Source organism: Polyodon spathula, chromosome 5, assembly GCF_017654505.1.
Source record: "Polyodon spathula isolate WHYD16114869_AA chromosome 5, ASM1765450v1, whole genome shotgun sequence".
NCBI lineage: Eukaryota > Metazoa > Chordata > Actinopteri > Acipenseriformes > Polyodontidae > Polyodon > Polyodon spathula.
The window spans coordinates 4,870,017-4,887,266 of record NC_054538.1 but is presented as its reverse complement, the minus strand read 5'-3'; the positions used below and the strand labels follow the sequence as shown (position 1 = coordinate 4,887,266).

Here is a 17,250-nt window from a genome sequence, read left to right as displayed (position 1 = left end):
GGTATTTTTTGTTGGTTAACTGTTTGGCATTGTGCCAGTACTTCATGTTAGATTTTGAAATGTCCCATTTTTCAATTAAGTAAATTATGGAAAACTACAAAGCGGTATCTAATTCAATATGTTAACCTAACATTATTCAACAAAATGAGTTAATTCTATAGGGTATAGCGAAACTTTTGGCCTTAGCTGTATTGCATATGTACACACATACTACCCATTTTTTCAACCAGGCAAACTTTAAATACAGAAGTTAATACTTGCAACGAAACCACTTGTATAGTGCCTTTTCTTTATATTTAGTATTTGTATTTATTCTCCGGATCCTGCCCTTCATATTCCAATGATAACAACCATTATATATATATATATATATATATATATATATATATATATATATATATATATATATACAGCTCTGGAAAAAATTAAGAGACCACTGCAAAATTATCAGTTTCTCTGGTTTTACTATTTATAGGTATGTGTTTGGGTGAAATGAACATTTTTGTTTTATTCTATAAACTACTGACAACATTTCTCCCAAATTCCAAATAAAAATATTGTCATTTAGAGCATTTATTTGCAGAAAATGACAACTGGTGAAAATAACAAAAAAGATGCAGTGTTGTCAGACCTCGAATAATGCAAAGAAAATAAGTTCATATTCATTTTTAAACAACACAATACTAATGTTTTAACTTAGGAAGAGTTCAGAAATCAATATCTGGGGAATAACCCTGATTTTGAATCACAGCTTTCATGCGTCTTGGCATGCTCTCTACCAGTCTTTCACATTGATGTTGGGTGACTTTATGCCACTCCTGGTGCAAAAATTCAAGCAGCTCGGCTTTGTTTGATGGCTTGTGACCATCCATCTTCCTCTTGATCACATTCCAGAGGTTTTCAGTGGAGTTCAGGTCTGGAGATAGGGCTGGCCATGACAGGGTCTTGATCTGGTGGTCCTCCATCCACACCTTGATTGACCTGGCTGTGTGGCATGGAGCATTGTCCTGCTGGAAAAACCAATCCTCAGAGTTGGGGAACATTGTCAGAGCAGAAGGAAGCAAGTTTTCTTCCAGGACAACCTTGTACTTGGCTTGATTCATGCGTCCTTCACAAAGACAAATCGGCCCGATTCCAGCCTTGCTGAAGCACCCCTAGATGAGTCCAATTTTTAGCTTTGCCCAACACCTTGTTGCCTAATGGTTAGACAGAGACCTGGAGAAGCCTACAAGCCACAGTGTCTCGCACCCACTGTGAAATGTGGTGGAAGATCAGTGATGATCTGGGGGTGCTTCAGCAAGGCTGAAACAATGTTCCCCAACTCTGAGGATTGGTTTTTCCAGCAGGACAATGCTCCATGCCACACAGCCAGGACCACCACCAGATCAAGACCCTGTCATGGCCAGCCCAATCTCCAGACCTGAACCCCATTGAAAACATCTGGAATGTGATCAAGAGGAAGATGGATGGTCACAAGCCATTAAACAAAGCCGAGCTGCTTGAATTTTTGCACCAGGAGTGGCATAAAGTCACCCAACATCAATGTGAAAGACTGATGGAGAGCATGCCAAGACGCATGAAAGCTGTGATTGAAAATCAGGGTTATTCCGCCAAATATTGATTTCTGAACTCTTCCTAAGTTAAAACATTAGTATTGTGTTGTTTAAAAATGAATATGAACTTATTTTCTTTGCATTATTCGAGGTCTGACAACACTGCATCTTTTTTGTTATTTTCACCAGTTGTCATTTTCTGCAAATAAATGCTCTAAATGACAATATTTTTATTTGGAATTTGGGAGAAATGTTGTCAGTATTTTATAGATTAAAACAAAAATGTTCATTTTACCCAAACACATACCTATAAATAGTAAAACCAGAGAAACTGATAATTTTGCAGTGGTCTCTTAATTTTTTCCAGAGCTGTATATATACGTATGTATGATTATCTGCCCTTCGCTATACTGCGGATTCAGATATATCGCAGTCCTGGAGTTTGAATATACATAGACAATTTCACTTAGAATTACTGTTCGTTATATTTTGTACTGCACAGCACAAACTAAAATATTCAGAACAATTAAAAACAAAGCATTAATAGCATACTGTTATCATATACACACACATTGCACAATAACACAAAGCAAATTAAATAGCTACTTGGTGAAGCTGTTTTTTAAGCAATGCACTAGCAAAAGTCACACACACACACACACACACACACACACACACACACACACACACACACACACACATATATATATATACACACAGTGCCTTGCAAAAGTATTCAGACCCCTAACCAATTCTCTCATATTACCGAATTACAAATGGTACACTGAAATTTCATTCTGTTTGATATTTTATTTTTAAACATTGAAACTTAGAATCAGTTATTGTAAGGTAACATTGGTTTTATGTTGGGAAATATTTTTAAGAAAAATAAAAAACTGAAATATCTTGCTTGCATAAGTACTCAACCCCTGTGCTGTAGAAGCTCCCAGTTTGCACCGATGAAAGAAATTGCCCTAACGAGGACACAATTACCTTACCATTGGCCTCCATCTGTGAACCATTAAAGTTGCTGTCACATTTTCTGGATAAAAACCCCACTTTTGAAGGATCATTGTAAGGCTGTGAATCTGAAGGAAAATAAAGACCAAAAAGCATCCAACAGAGATAAAGTCATACAAATGCATAGATTAGGGAAAGGGTACAAAATAATATCCAAGTGTTTGGATATCCCAGTGAGCACAGTTGGATCAATAATCAGGAAGTGGAAGCTGCATCACACCACCCAGGCACTGTCAAGAAAAGGCCGTCCCTCAAAACTCAGCGCTCAAACAAGAAGGGGACTTGTGAGAGAAGCCACAGAGAGGCCAACAATCACTTTGAAGGAGCTACAGAGTTCCGTGGCTAGGAGTGGAGTAATGGTGCACCAGTCAACCATATCAAGAGCTCTGCATAACACTGGCCTGTATGGGAGGGAGGCAAGAAAGAAGCCGTTACTCAAAAAGTACCATCTGAAAGCACGTTTGGCGTTTGTCAGAAAGCATGCGAGTGACCCAGCTGCGATGTGGGAAAAGGTTTTGTGGTCAGATGAGACTAAGATAGAGCTTTTTGGCCAAAACTCAAAAAGTGTTATGTGTGGAGCAAACCTAACACTGCCCATGCCTCAAGACAAACCATCACTACAGTGAAGTATGGTGGTGGCAGCATCATGCTGTGGGGATGCTTCTCATCAGCAGGGACTGGGCATCTTGTTACAATTGAAGGAGGAATGGATGGAGCAAAATACAGGAAAATACTGCAAGAGAATCTGCTTCAATCCGCTAAAAAACAGAAGCTTGGGAGGAAATTCACCTTTCAGCAGGACAGTGATCCCAAGCACAAGGCCAAAGCAACATTGGAGTGGCTCAAGAACAAAAAGGTTAATGTCCTAAAATCCCATTCAGAATCTGGCACTATTTGAAAATTGCGGTCCACAAGCGTCGTACAACCAACCTGAGCAACCTGGAGCAAATCTGCCAAGAGGAATGGGCCAAAATCACTCCGACACTGTGTGCAAAGCTGGTACATACTTACCCCAAAAGACTCAAAGCTGTTATTGCAGAGAAAGGTGGCTCTACCAAATATTAATGTGTGGGGGTAGCAAGATATTTCAGTTTTTTATTTTTCTTAAAAATAATTCCCAACGTAAAACCAATGTCGCCTTACAATAATTGATTTTGAGTTTAAGTGTTTTAAAATAAAATTTCAAACAGAAAGAAATTTCAGTGTACCATTTGTAATTCAGTAATATGAGAGAATTGGTCAGGGGTCTGAATACTTTTGCAAGGCACTATATATATGCACATTAAAGTTATGTGTGCAAAAGTATGCATGTTCAATGAAAGTGTCATTCATATTATCGACATTTGTTTACACATAAATAAAATACTTACCTTGTATAAACCTTGTGTGGGAATCGAACCCAAGGCATGCTTCCAATGCAGCTTGCAATGCAGGCGCCCTAGCTTTCATAACACAAGGTTTGCCCTTCCCTCCATTTTACAACATTTGCAGGTAGTATAACAGTAAAGTTACAGTTTTTAACAAGTAATGAGACGAACAAGTACTTTGTAAATAATGATTGTGTATTATCCCGATTGTATTGAAAGCTTTCATCTGATTTTGTATTAAACTCAGATGTCCTGTAATATACATATGTTTGTATAAACGTGCCTGGGGACTGCAAAATCTGCAAAAAAAAAAAAAAAAACTGGGAGAAAAAGGAGAAGGAGGAGAAGGACATTTTTACCTTTGGCGACTTATTTCTCTTACTGTATACTGAATGACAAGTATTAACTTTTTTTCTACATTTCACCTACGAGTGTTGGGAATCTATACATTAAAAGTGAAATGGTGCTTTTTGCTGATTTACATTCGCCAATACCCTGAAAATACGTAAACTATCCTTGCTGTATCGAGAAACTGTCAGAAGTCAGCCATCCAGAAAGGGGGCGGAGTCACAATGCCAGAAGTCATCGCCTTAATGCGGTAGGCGATGTGTCAGTCATGGATTGGAGGATGCGTGATTGCACTCACTACCGAAGGGGGCGTGACTGAAGGTATATCAGGGGATGTGGCAAAGCAATCTGTTCCTTTGTTATAGTTACGGAAAGACCTGTAAAGGACATACTAACAAAAAAGAAACTGAAAAAGTTTTTGTGTGTTGCTTTGTCTATTTAACTGTTATATTTGTCGTTATAGAAGACTAACCTCCAGGAGCTGTAGCTAAACAGCCAGCAATTAAACTCGGACTGCACTTCACCATTGTAAAGAAATAAACCCGTAAATCAGCACTTTCACTAAGAGCACTCACTCTGCACATGTGACCGCGTTGTGTTTGTGTGTGTCCTGTTTAGTGTATTATTATTTTTGGACTGACCCCATGGTTTAGCTGAGCGATACACATTGGTGTGTACAGCCAGTTGTTATTATTTAAGAGTTGCGAGCATAACCCAGCCAAATAAAAGAGCTGTTTTTCACCGTTAGCTGTCTTGTGTCTGTTATTACTGAGCACTGCATCACCTCCACACCTGCGCACTGCAAACCACTTTGCCACACGCACTTGATTCACGGGTTTGCAGCGATCCTGAATTTCTTAAAAAGTGCTCTGTCAAAACTGATGGGTTTCATTTGTTGTTGTATTTTTGTTATCTGTAGCAGAAAAACTACTAGGAAGTGTATTTTAGGAAGTGAAAGGAACTCACTTTGACAATCCTTTTTTGTATCCAATGAACCGCCAGAAAAAAAAAATAGAAGTCCTATTCACAAGTCCTTCAATTTGAGTGCTTTGATACATAATGCGATTCCGTGACTAATTTTATATTCAAAAGATGACTACACTTATTCAATCCTGGCATGCACTAAAATGGTGCTGAAGGAAATTAATTACGGTATGCTAAGAGGGACAAGACAGGAGTGTGATTAACTTGCGTAAAAAAAATAATAATCTCCCCAAAAATAAACGTGTTCATCGCAAAAGTTAACTGTCTGTCTGTGTTTATCTGGCTGTTCATTTGCATGACTCTCTCGTTCAGTGTTTAAATGCTAGATTATAGGCTCAGTCAAATTTTAAATTAATTAAGGTTTTAGCTCTGTGAGCTCAAATTTAATCAAACAGAATAACCTTTTGACTCTGATTCCATTGTGTGTCTTTAAAACCAAGACATTTGATACAAAAGCACATAAAAGTCGAAGGGGACAAAACTTGGATAGTAATTTAATTAAGCCTTGCAAAACTACCAGCAGAAGACTGAACAGAATAAATTAATTTTACTTTTTTTGTTTCAAAGTCACTTTCCTGGTCTTGTTGGCTGTCTGTACTTTACGGACAATCCCTAGTGTGCTATCAATGTGGAATCTCTTTTTTAAATTATATATCAACACTGGATTAATTCTGTGTTTCTATACATACAACTTCAGGGAGAGTACAGTTCTTTGTCAGATTAGAGTGCATCTGTGAAAAGCTGTTTTTTGCAATACTCTATTCTTGCAGCCAGTGCGAAGAAGGTTTGCGTTAACAGAGAGTGGAAGGTGGTTGAAGAAAAATCTAGTTTCCATTGCTATTTATATATGCTTCAGAGTTGAAATGCATGCTTTCTTTTTTATATTATTTGTTTATGGTCACTCTAAAAAATCTCAAAATGGCGCTTCCGCTCAAAAAACAGTATGATTTTTAGGACTCCATACTGTTATTTAATTTGTTGCAGTAGTGTTGTTTTGATAGTGGTGGAACAATGAGGTCTCTATGACTTCAACCCAAAAACTGTCAAGCAGCATGCTTGGTCACCCTTGAGGCACCAATGAGCGTGAAGTTAGTATGAGTAAAGTGAATGAAATGCTAACTAAGGCAACATTAAAACCGCTTGAATAATAAATCAAATTAAAAAAAAAAAAACATATCTGCAGCATTTGTGCCTCAAGTGGACCTGTAAGAGGTGTAACTATTGAGGATCCCAGCTACATTCACACCACCCTTGTGTGTGCACCACCCTCTCTTCTCTGTTCAGCACCTGATCAAGGTACCACATCTTAAAAGCTTGCATGTTTCCTTTTTTCCCCATCACAATGAAGGCACCACTCTTTTTTATTAACTGCTCTTGAAACTGCAGGGCACTGGCTCGTTAATTTAATTAATTACTACAACAGAAATAGGTTTTGTACACTGTTTCATGAAACTATCAGCTTTCACAGTTTAAAGTTGAGTTAAAGGTTAGATTGAGTATTTGGTAATTCAAAGAACAAATTTAGTAGCTGAGTAACAATTTTCTTTTTTTGTTATTTATAAATACATAAACTTAAAAACAAAACTTTACTGTCACTACTTACCACTTGGGGGAAACAAAAAAAAACACTTTTTCTGCAACTTTCTTATTTTCCCTACATAAGGACCCCCGTCTGCACCACAGAACCTGATTTACAATATCAACCAGACCACGGTGACCCTGGAGTGGAGCCCCCCATCAGACAATGGGGGCCGTAGTGACGTCACCTACAGGATTGTGTGCAGGAAGTGCAGCTGGGAGCAGGGAGAGTGTGCGCCCTGCGGCAGCATCGTTGGATTTGTACCCCAGCAATCTGGATTAGTTGATACCTCTGCCACCATCGTGGACCTGCTCTCCCACGCCAACTACACCTTTGAGGTTGAAGCTGTGAATGGAGTCTCAGACCTCAGTCGCACCCAGAGGCTCTTTGCCACAGTCAGCGTTGCGACCAGTCAAGCAGGTAAGATTGTTTGGAAGTTTTATTTTTTAAAGGGTCTTAGGCCAGGCAAGAAATCAGAGGAATACTGCATCAGCAGAAGGGCCAAGCAGAAACTAAAGTAATGTACATTTTTTGTTTATTTAAAATAAAGAGAAAGGATACAACATGTAAATGTATTATTAATTCACAGACCCAAATTGCATATCAGTGCAGGTTTCCTAATAAGAGTGGTTGGGGAGGACACATCACATGCATAGTAATAGAGCAGGGAAGTCAAAGGTTAATAATACTTTGTTTTCAAAAGATTCAGTAGAAGCCAGAATGAAGAACCATACTCTCACTCTACTTTATAAATGGATGGACACTTGAGCTGAGTGTGTTATTCTGTTGTTCTTTTCAAACATGTTCTTCATTGACATACAAATGGTTTAATTATGGGTAATGCTTTCTATGCAGTTTGCTCATTATAGTTTAGGGGTTTGATGACCGACAAGTTTTGACAGCTGAGTAATTAGTTACATTCACATCTGGTTTGTCAAACAGTCGTGATTCATGAGTTGGGCCAATGAGGGTCTTAAGAGTATTTCCTGATGGAACGATACCGTCAGTGCAAAGGTATTACAGTATGTGATATACTATGTTGGCTACCAGACACTTCAAATTATTTTATTTATATTTATTTTATGTGACATTTTCAGTCCACCAAAATACATGGCTTTACATAATCTTTGTAAGTAAGAAACTGGAGTGTCCATGTGAAAACACAACACAAAATAATACATTAGCGTAGCATCCAAAGAAGCACTATAGGATTAAAATGCTCAAAACCCCAAAATACCTTGTTACAAGTTCTTGTAGTGTATTAAAAAAAAAAAATAAATACAAAATATGGATTGTAGCATAACAACAGGAAAGCGTACTCAATCAGACTACGGAGTCTGTGTCATCTGATTTGAAACTGTCGAACTCCAAGTCTTCGTCATCTGAACCTTCATCATTGATGATGCAAGCAGTTATCTGAATCATTAATGCACAGAGCAAATACTTACAGGCAGCTTATTTTATTTCACGTGAGCCATGATATTTCTCCTTAGGCATGGCTTTTTTGTACAAAGTTCTAAAAAACTGGAAATTAATGGTGAAAATGGGGGGGGGGGGGGGGGGGGGTTGAAATAAGTGGGGGGGGGGGGGGGGGGGGGGGGTCCAGTATAAGTAAGTAACTCCATTCATAATGTACACTTGCTGTTACCATGGAAACAGCTTCCACTGAAAGAGTTTCAACATATGATTTCCATTGCAATTGTATACTTCCATGCTAAATGTGATGGTTTTTGTATTATTATTATTATTATTATTATTATTATTATTATTAAAGACAGAATGGAATATTGATTTACATTGTTGCACAAAAAGTAAATAAGCCAAATGTAATCTAGATTTATTGGTGTTCCTTTAGACTAATTAAATGTGCTCTAATAATTATACTTTATGGGGTTATTAAGGCAAACATTATTAGCTCTCATTGCGCTCTTCTACAGTGAAGCATCACAAGTAGCAGTGCGTGCAGTGTGGTCTCAGAGGAGTTTACTGTCATTCAGGGTTGTGAATCTTCAGTGGCAAATCACAGCCAGACGTGAGATTTTTAACATTTAAATGATTCAATCAAAAAAAAAAAAACTATTGTTTCTATGCTTGAGTAACCGCATAGCATTATTTTCTTAAAACTGTGTTAGCTAATGTAGTCATTCACAAGCTCTGTTCTTCAGCCAAATAGTGTTTGTTCTGTGTAAATAGACTGTAATCAGGCATGCAGAACAAACTGAGCTAAACAGGAAATATACATGCCTAAATCAAGCTGAAAGGAAGATAAGGCTTCAGCACTTTTTATAATGTTGTGCATTAGGTACTGCATTACATGCTACAACTCATTTTGGGGGGTTGACCAAAACATTTCAAGTTATGGTTATTGATAACATAAATTAATATGGTGCTCAATTAAATAATTTCACTTAATTGATAAAAAAAAAGACTGTTTAGGAGAGCTTGGAACTAAAGCAACAAACCTACTCTAATCCACATATTTCCCTTCGTGGCTGAATGTGGCAGGGAACTCCTACAGTATTTGTCTGTGCAGTTTAGAACAGGTACAGTCAGGTGCATATAAAAGTACAACCTCATTATATGGTCCTGGCTGCCATTTACCTCATAGTGTGTGTATTTATTTTTATTTGTGTTACTTAAGTCCAGAAGTGTATAAACATTGCCTCTTTAGTTGGGTGTATAGTCATTAACTAAAACCTTTGAAGATGTTGTGGTCAAACAGAGGGGGGTCAATTAACTAAAATGGAAAAAGAAAAACATGTAACCATCGTGCACCCTATCTGTCGAGAGGTCAGGCACAAAGAGAGAGATAATTGCTACCAGCCAGTAAAATGAGTCTAGGATGAGCCGAATGGGATGATGTATGTTTAGTGACAAGGTGCGTTGTCAGAGATGTACGTATCAGCCTGTTGTGGCTTGCCTCATCAAGGACACAAGGACACACCAAGGAGACCTGTGAAAAACAATTAGCAAGGCTTCTGTGTGAGCGATTCATAATTGCCTGTGGCACGTCGACACCGACAATTAGTGTCCCAATTTTAACAATATTTATTCATTAACTGCAATAAAGGTGGAGGATGGTGGAGAGGCATTTATCTGTAAACTACAGTGTGGTGACATTGGAAGGCTTTAAAACACAGATGGTTTGCTGTTTTTATTGAAAATAAGAAATATTGGCCACAATTAGACCCATACGGCATGGTTATGCAAAAGAGGAAAGTGAGAATTTATTATTATTATTATTATTATTATTATTATTATTATTATTATTATTATTATTATTATTATGATAATGATGATTTAAACCAATGATCATGTTTTTTTTTTTTTTTAATGTAACACATTCAGATGTTTTTGCTTACTGCTTCTCATCCATTTTAAAATACATGTTTCTCAATGGGAACATGCATTGTGTGCGTGTGCGTGTGTGTGCGTGTGCGTGTGTGTGCGCGCATGCGGTTAGTGATCCCACAGCAGATGGAGGTTTTACATTTCAACTAATTATACCACAGAAAACTGTCTTAGTTGTAATAACAAAAAAAGAAAATTGTGTTAGCTTCTGGATGGTGTTGAATTGGCACTGAGCCTCCTAACCTGACCATTATTCTGCTGTGCAGTTAATTCATTTTTAACAGCAGTTTAACCATTTGATATCCAATTTCTGCCAGAACTCTGTCAAATGGCAACACACATAAGTTATATTAACTCTTTCCCGCTTACTGCTGACAATTTGCATCAGAGAATACCACAAAGAGCACAGTTGAAACCTGTAAACCATGCAGAAGTAGCCATCAAAGGCTCTAAAATAAATCTTGTAAACAAGCCTATGTATTCTTACAGAAGCTTGTAAGTGGGAATAAGTTATAAAGAGAAACTTAATATTTAGTCAAGGGAGAACACTGCATGCATATCCATGAGCCAGAATATTCTCTCAGGGAAACCCTTAGAGAACTAGAATTAGAATTGGTTCTGCGAACAGCAACAAAACTAAACAAACTGATTGAGCAGGCCACTGGATGCTAAAAATTCAAGTTTGCTGTTGCAGTTCTACAATATATAATTGTGCAAGAAAAGAAAGTGGGTGTTGCTTCTGCACGAAGAACACGTGGTAAAAAAAAAAATAAGATAACAAAAGAAAAACACCCCCCCCCCCCAAAAAAAAAAAAAAAAATGAAAATCTAGTGCTCTGCTTACTCAACATTTCTTGAGTTGTTTCTGCATTGCATGTAAGAATCATAAAAAGTAATTTGGGTATCCAACTTCATAATGTTGCCCTGTATATTATCTATGGGAAAAAAAAAATGTGCATGAAAAATATTTTCGTAGAAAAGTGCATTGGATTACTTTGAGCTTTCATGCCTGTCCGCTATTTTTAAAAGTAACCCATGGCATCTGCAAATAGGACCCTATGTATTAGAATGCATTGTCACAGAAGCACAGGAAGCTTCTCTGAACCGAACAAGCCATCATTTACATGATCTCCTGTCACCTAAACTAGTGCAACACAATCTGTAGTCTCCTCCCTGAAGCCTCCCACAACCCAGTGACACAATACACATGTTCCTGCCCAGTAACACTTTAAAAATGTTGCTAATCTACGGATTATGTGGTTTTTCCTTTACCCATTAATCAGCATTTTTTGTTTAAACCACAGTACAGTTCATGAGCCATGTCTTTTTTTGCTCCAATTCCTGCTTCTCTATGTATTTTCTGGGCCCTGCTGCCAGTTTCAAGTGAGGTTGGTCTAAGGAGACACAAAGACCACCCATTGGTTCTTTACTCTGTCTGACTCAAAGATTCCGTGTAAAATGGGCTCCACAACCTGTTGCATAGCGTTTGTACTTTAGCTCATGGAAATACTTAAAAGTGTAAAATATCAAAGGATAGGAAGTCGAGTGTTAATCTTGTTTAAGCTTTACACGTGAAGATTAAGATTATTCTTTACATACCAAATGGCCAGATGGCTAGCATATTGTAGGCGTCTATGGAAAACAGACCATGGAGTCAGCTGGGTTTATATTTAAGACTGACTTGACTAGCTGAAAACATACACCTTCAATTTAGAGTGATTTGCTACTGACTTTTTCGTGTTAGATGTGACAATGGAAAAAAAAAAATGAGAAAAAAAAAATGGTCACCCTAGCAACTAGTAGTGGCACTCAGGTTGAAATATTTACAGTTGGAAAATATGGCAGCGGTTGGCCATTTAAAGTCTCGCAGCAGTTCCAGCGTTTTATGGCTTGGCTTGGCATTTACCAGATTCGACTGTCTAATGAGCATGATGGCATAAATCCAACAGTTTTTTGGAAAACGATATTTCTATGGTGATCACAGTGAGCAGCTTAGACCCTGAGTTCTCCTGGCAATGAAATCCAAAATAATTGTGCTTTTGTTCACTAATATGAAAAGATAATCATACCAAGGTATGAATAAAGCTGGTTAGACAAATTACGTTTAATTATTATTTTAGTGAAAGTGAAAATAAAGCTGTTGATTTTACTGTAGAGTTTTAAATTTAAGTTCTGAGATGCTTGCACCTGTTTAATTTTATGATTTTTATTTCACATACAAAATTATACAAATCGCACTTTTGTGTAAAGATACTCGATCAGGCCTGTGGGGTGCATTTTGGTTGCTCTTTGTCTTTTTTTATAATAATAAACTTTTATGAAATGACTGACAGTGATATTATACAATATGCATTTTGTGTTAAGAATGACAATTCCAAAAAGAATAAGAATTCAAGCCAAGGGAAAAGAGGCTTTCAGTTAAATGCTAGCATGGGGAAGTTCTCATGACTGGTAATTTATTGTCACTATCTCTACAAAAAGACATTGTCCAGTACATTTGTAAGGATAGCACTCTAGGGAGCGATAAGGTTATTGATTGATCACTTGCTGCTTTTTATGGTCTTACTTGCCATTATGGCATTAAATGGTATGGATTGATTGAATCCGGAGATTCCCAGGTGGCCGGTGGCATTAATTTTCTAGTTAAGCAGATCCTCTATTGTAGCATGTGTCCCAGTTTTACATTACCTGGGAGCCTTTTCTTTCCTTTTTACCCTTCTTTTCTTCACATGCAATAATTTGATAAAAGCTGGACAGAGAGGTTCAATTCAACAACTACAAAGAAGTTGTGGCGGTCTCACAAGGAAAAAGGCCTGCCACACTTAACCTGTAGCATTTATTTTGTAAATGCCTTCTGATTTGTCTGTCACCCAATCCGTCAGCAATGAATAATTTTCATGGAAGGTGCATTTTAATTACTTTCCCATTTAAATTGCATTATCATGCCCTATCTAGGTAATTAATCTCTCCAAGTATCCTGTTTCAGCCTTTTATTGCTGGCAGACAAGCCCTTATAGAACCCCCTGAGTCACTGTGCTTCAGTGAACACAGGTTCAGTATAGCCCCTGTTCTTTTTTCCCCCTTGTGTTAATGCTTATGAAAGGTGGCACACTGACAGCCCCAGAGCCTTCTCTCTATCCTTCTCCAACCTTCTCTCATTTGTCTTCTGTGGATCACTTCTGATATAATGTTGTGAAGGGGTAGTTTAGTCACCATGCCCCTGCTGTCTGTATCGTCTCTTGAGGACATGTTAAACAATAAAAGGTACTCATTAGTTCTGAAGTAGGAGATACTGTTTTGTGATGCCAATTGGGATTTTTCCCCTCCACTCAGCACCTCCAAGTGCAAGTTAGATTTTTTGTCCAGTCCGTAGTACCAGTGCCTATTGTATCGTTCAGGTTTAGACAGGCTTTGGTAAATCCAGGATTGGGGAGATCTGGGGTCAAAATCTTGCCCTCTCTCAAAATGCTTTCTTCAGTACTAGACAGGTTCTTGCACCAGTCATTGATTAGACACTGCATTCCATTCTGAGGCTTTCCTTGTCAGTTTTGGTGAGGTGAATTGCCTAAATAGTTAAATACCTCTGATCAACATTACACACTGTGTAAGTGCCATTCACATATACCTACTTTTATTTTTTCATTGTAATACTTCCCCAAAATGTAATTATTTATTTATTTATTTATATTATTGAAATGGGTGAAACAAAGTTGGAAGCCCTCAGGTGTAAAATAAATGGCCTATTAGGGAAGATTATGGCCTCCCAAAGGAGAATGACAAGTAGGAAGAGAATGCAGCACTCTAATAATCCTCCTTTGAAACCCGTTTTTTGGCTGATGAATACTAATTGCAGTAGTTATCTCTGGGCCGGGCCGCAGTGGATGACCTCTTTACATGTTATGAGGAGGATGACTGATTGAACTGATGTGATAAATGGTAATGAGATTATTTTTTTACTGTGTTAGAGGCAGGAGAATACAACGTATGAAGCACATATTTAAATTCCTATAGTTTCTTTGGTTTTAAAAAAAAATTAGCAGAAAGGGGCATTTAAAGTAGGGCATGAACATTCTAAACAATACACTCGTGTCCTAAATCACTAAGATGTGAAATGCGTCAACCACTCAACTTAGTCAAGTATACAAACATTTGTCTTCATCTGTTTAATAAACTTTCAATTTTAGAGATAAATGAGGTTACTTCTGAACAGTATTTGCTTTTCACTGTGAATCTTAATTAATGAAAAGGCTAACAGATTATATATATATATGGCTACAAGGAGAGTGGAACAATGATTTTTGTACATACAGCTATTTAATGATCTTCCTCTGAAAATCTTTTAATCATTCCAATAGTTGCAGAATGCCTTCACTTGTTTTAAATTAATTAAAAGAAGGGGTTGGCTGTCTGTCAATCATAATACTAATAATTGTCGTATAGCGCCTTTCATAGTGTACCACCATCACAAAGCGATTTACAACATGAGACTAGGGTGTGTGAACTATGCATCAGCTGCAGAGTCACTTACAACAATGTGTCACCCCAAAAATGGAGCACAAGGAAGTGAAGTGACTTGCTCAGGGTCACACAATGAGTCAGTAGCTGAGCTGGAGTTTGAACCCAGGTACCTTCTGGTTACAAGCTCATTCTTTAACCACTTGACCACACAGCTGCCTTAATGCCTCTAATTTAAAAGGCACACTTGTTTTTGTTGTTTTTTTCCCACCCATTATGTAATAAAAACAAGAGTTCAAAACAGCTGTTATTTAATTAGCAATGTATGCATTACAGGTACAGCCTGTCCAGAACAAACAAAACATCTGTTTGTGTTTTTATTTATTTTTTCAGATTTGTTCCCTCTCAGCAAAGAGATTACATATGATACATCATTATATTTATCACAAAAATTGGATTGCATATAACTATCAACCAGAATTGGTGATGTATGACATGAATTACCTGTGTTTCTTTTAAACATACTGTTCTAAATTTGACTGTAATCTGTGCAATTTAAGATAATTTCTAAGCCACTGTATTTGTTTTTTTCAATTCTGGTTTGTTTATTTTATTATGTGCATTTTTTCTTTCTGAAAAAGCTCTGCTAATAATGACTTGGATATGTTGATATACAGTTTCACTAGTGGTACAATTTCCAAAAATACAATATGAGCTTTATTATTTCGGTTCCCTCGCATTTCCACAGTTAACCGTGCTTATTACCATGGCCATCTTCATGGCCTGTCGCTGGTGTGATATGCAATTACATCGTTCTTTCTGATAGATAATTGAAGTATTACACAATACCTTTCCCAGTGCTTGTACAACACTCCTCCTGTGACTAACTTGCTCTATTTACTCAGAACATCTGCTCCAAATGCAAAAAAAAAAAAAAAGAAAGAAATAACCGACTCAATGTAGAAAACACTGCAGCAGTTTGAAGTAGTTGTCAAGGTATTAAAAGTGTTTCATTTCCTGAAGGAGAGCAAAGGCGGCCGCCATAAAACTCCAATGCTGATGCATGTTCTAAGTGTTTGATAATGGAGAAATCAATGTTAACAGTCAATGGAATTGAACAGTCACCTCCTATATGCTGCCACTATCTTAAGACCTTGCTCTCATGAGGTAAAGAAATACATTTCCTCTGCACTGCTTGGGGTATATCAGGTATTTCCGATAACATTGTTGAAACAGACAATCTTACCTAGTTTGACAGGAGGAAAAGAACGTCTACTTGAGAAAGCAGTAAATTTGGCATTTATAAGTTACTCATTTAACTATTGTAATTATAGGGTTGTTACTATTTTATCAAATAATATGTTAAGTAACAGTTGTGCAAAAGTGGTTTAATTTAACAAACAGCATCAAAAATGTCTGTTTAACCAAGAACATTGCCAATCTTTATATTAAGGTTAAACATGAGTGAGTTGTATTTATTTTATATGAGCATTGGGTCACAAATAATCAACAGATAGATAAACGGCATTTTACAATGCTTATTTTGAGCATCACCAGTTTGAGTGTTTCGGTATATTGAGCATTAGGCAGGAGTATTATTTTAATGATAGACCCAGCTAGGTTTTTCCATGGGGGAGTTATTGACCCACTTATTAATAAATAAAATAAAAACTAAATTGAGTTGATAACTGTGAAACATAAGGTTGACAGAATTAAGATCCCAGATTTGTCATTGAATCATACATATTTATTATCTCAATAACAATTTTGTGTCTAAAAATATATACAGTGCCTATAGAAAGTCTACACCCCTTTCAAAATTTTCACCTTTTGTTGCCTTATAGTCTGGAATTAAAATGCGTTAAAATAGTTTTTTTTTTCATTTATCGACACATTCTACCCCACAACTTCCAAGTGAAAAAAGTATTCTAGAAATTTGTAGAAAATTAATTAAAAATAAAAACTGAAATAGCTTGGTTGGATAAGTGTCTACCTCCCCTTGTAATAGCAGTCTTAAATTACCTCAGGTGTAACCAATCGCCTTCAAAATCACACACCAAGTTAAGTGGCCTCCACCTGTGTTAAATTGTAGTGATTCACATGATTTCAGGATAAATTCAGCAGTTCCTGTTCTGCTGGGTAGTGCATTTCAAAGCAAAGACTCAAACATGAGCACCAGTGCGCTTTCAAAAGAACTCCGGAACAAAGTTGTTGACAGGCACAGATCAGGGAATGGGTATAAAAAAATATCAAAGTCCTTGAATAACCCTTGGAGCAGGGTCAAGACTATTATTAAAAAGTGGAAGGTGTATGGCACGACCAAGACCCTGGCTAGATCAGGTCGTCCCTCCAAACTGGATGACCAAGCAAGTAGGAGACTGATCAGAGAGGCTACCAAGAGGCCAATGGCAACTTTGCAAGAGCTACAGGCTTTTATGGCCAAGACTGGTCAAAGTGTGCATGTGACAACAATATCCCAAGCACTCCACAAATCTGACCTGTATGGTAGAGTGGCAAGAAAGAAGCCATTACTCAAGAAAGCCCACCTTAATCCCATTAGAAGTATGCAAAAAAAACCACTCTGTAGCCATGTG

General features: G+C 37.3%; 1 protein-coding gene across 2 annotated transcripts in view; it reads left to right on the top strand.

Moving 5' to 3' along the window:
• Positions 1 to 17,250, top strand: part of LOC121315456 (ephrin type-A receptor 7-like) — a 76,682-nt gene that overhangs the window by 21,038 nt on the left and 38,394 nt on the right. Inside the window, exon 5 of one of the 2 annotated variants that reach the window (XM_041249566.1) lies at positions 6,936 to 7,271. In XM_041249566.1, the coding sequence (XP_041105500.1) occupies positions 6,936 to 7,271 (336 nt within the window). Of the gene's footprint in view, positions 1 to 4,751; positions 5,025 to 6,935; positions 7,272 to 17,250 lie in introns of those variants that run through there. The other variant, XM_041249567.1, reaches the window with a different exon arrangement.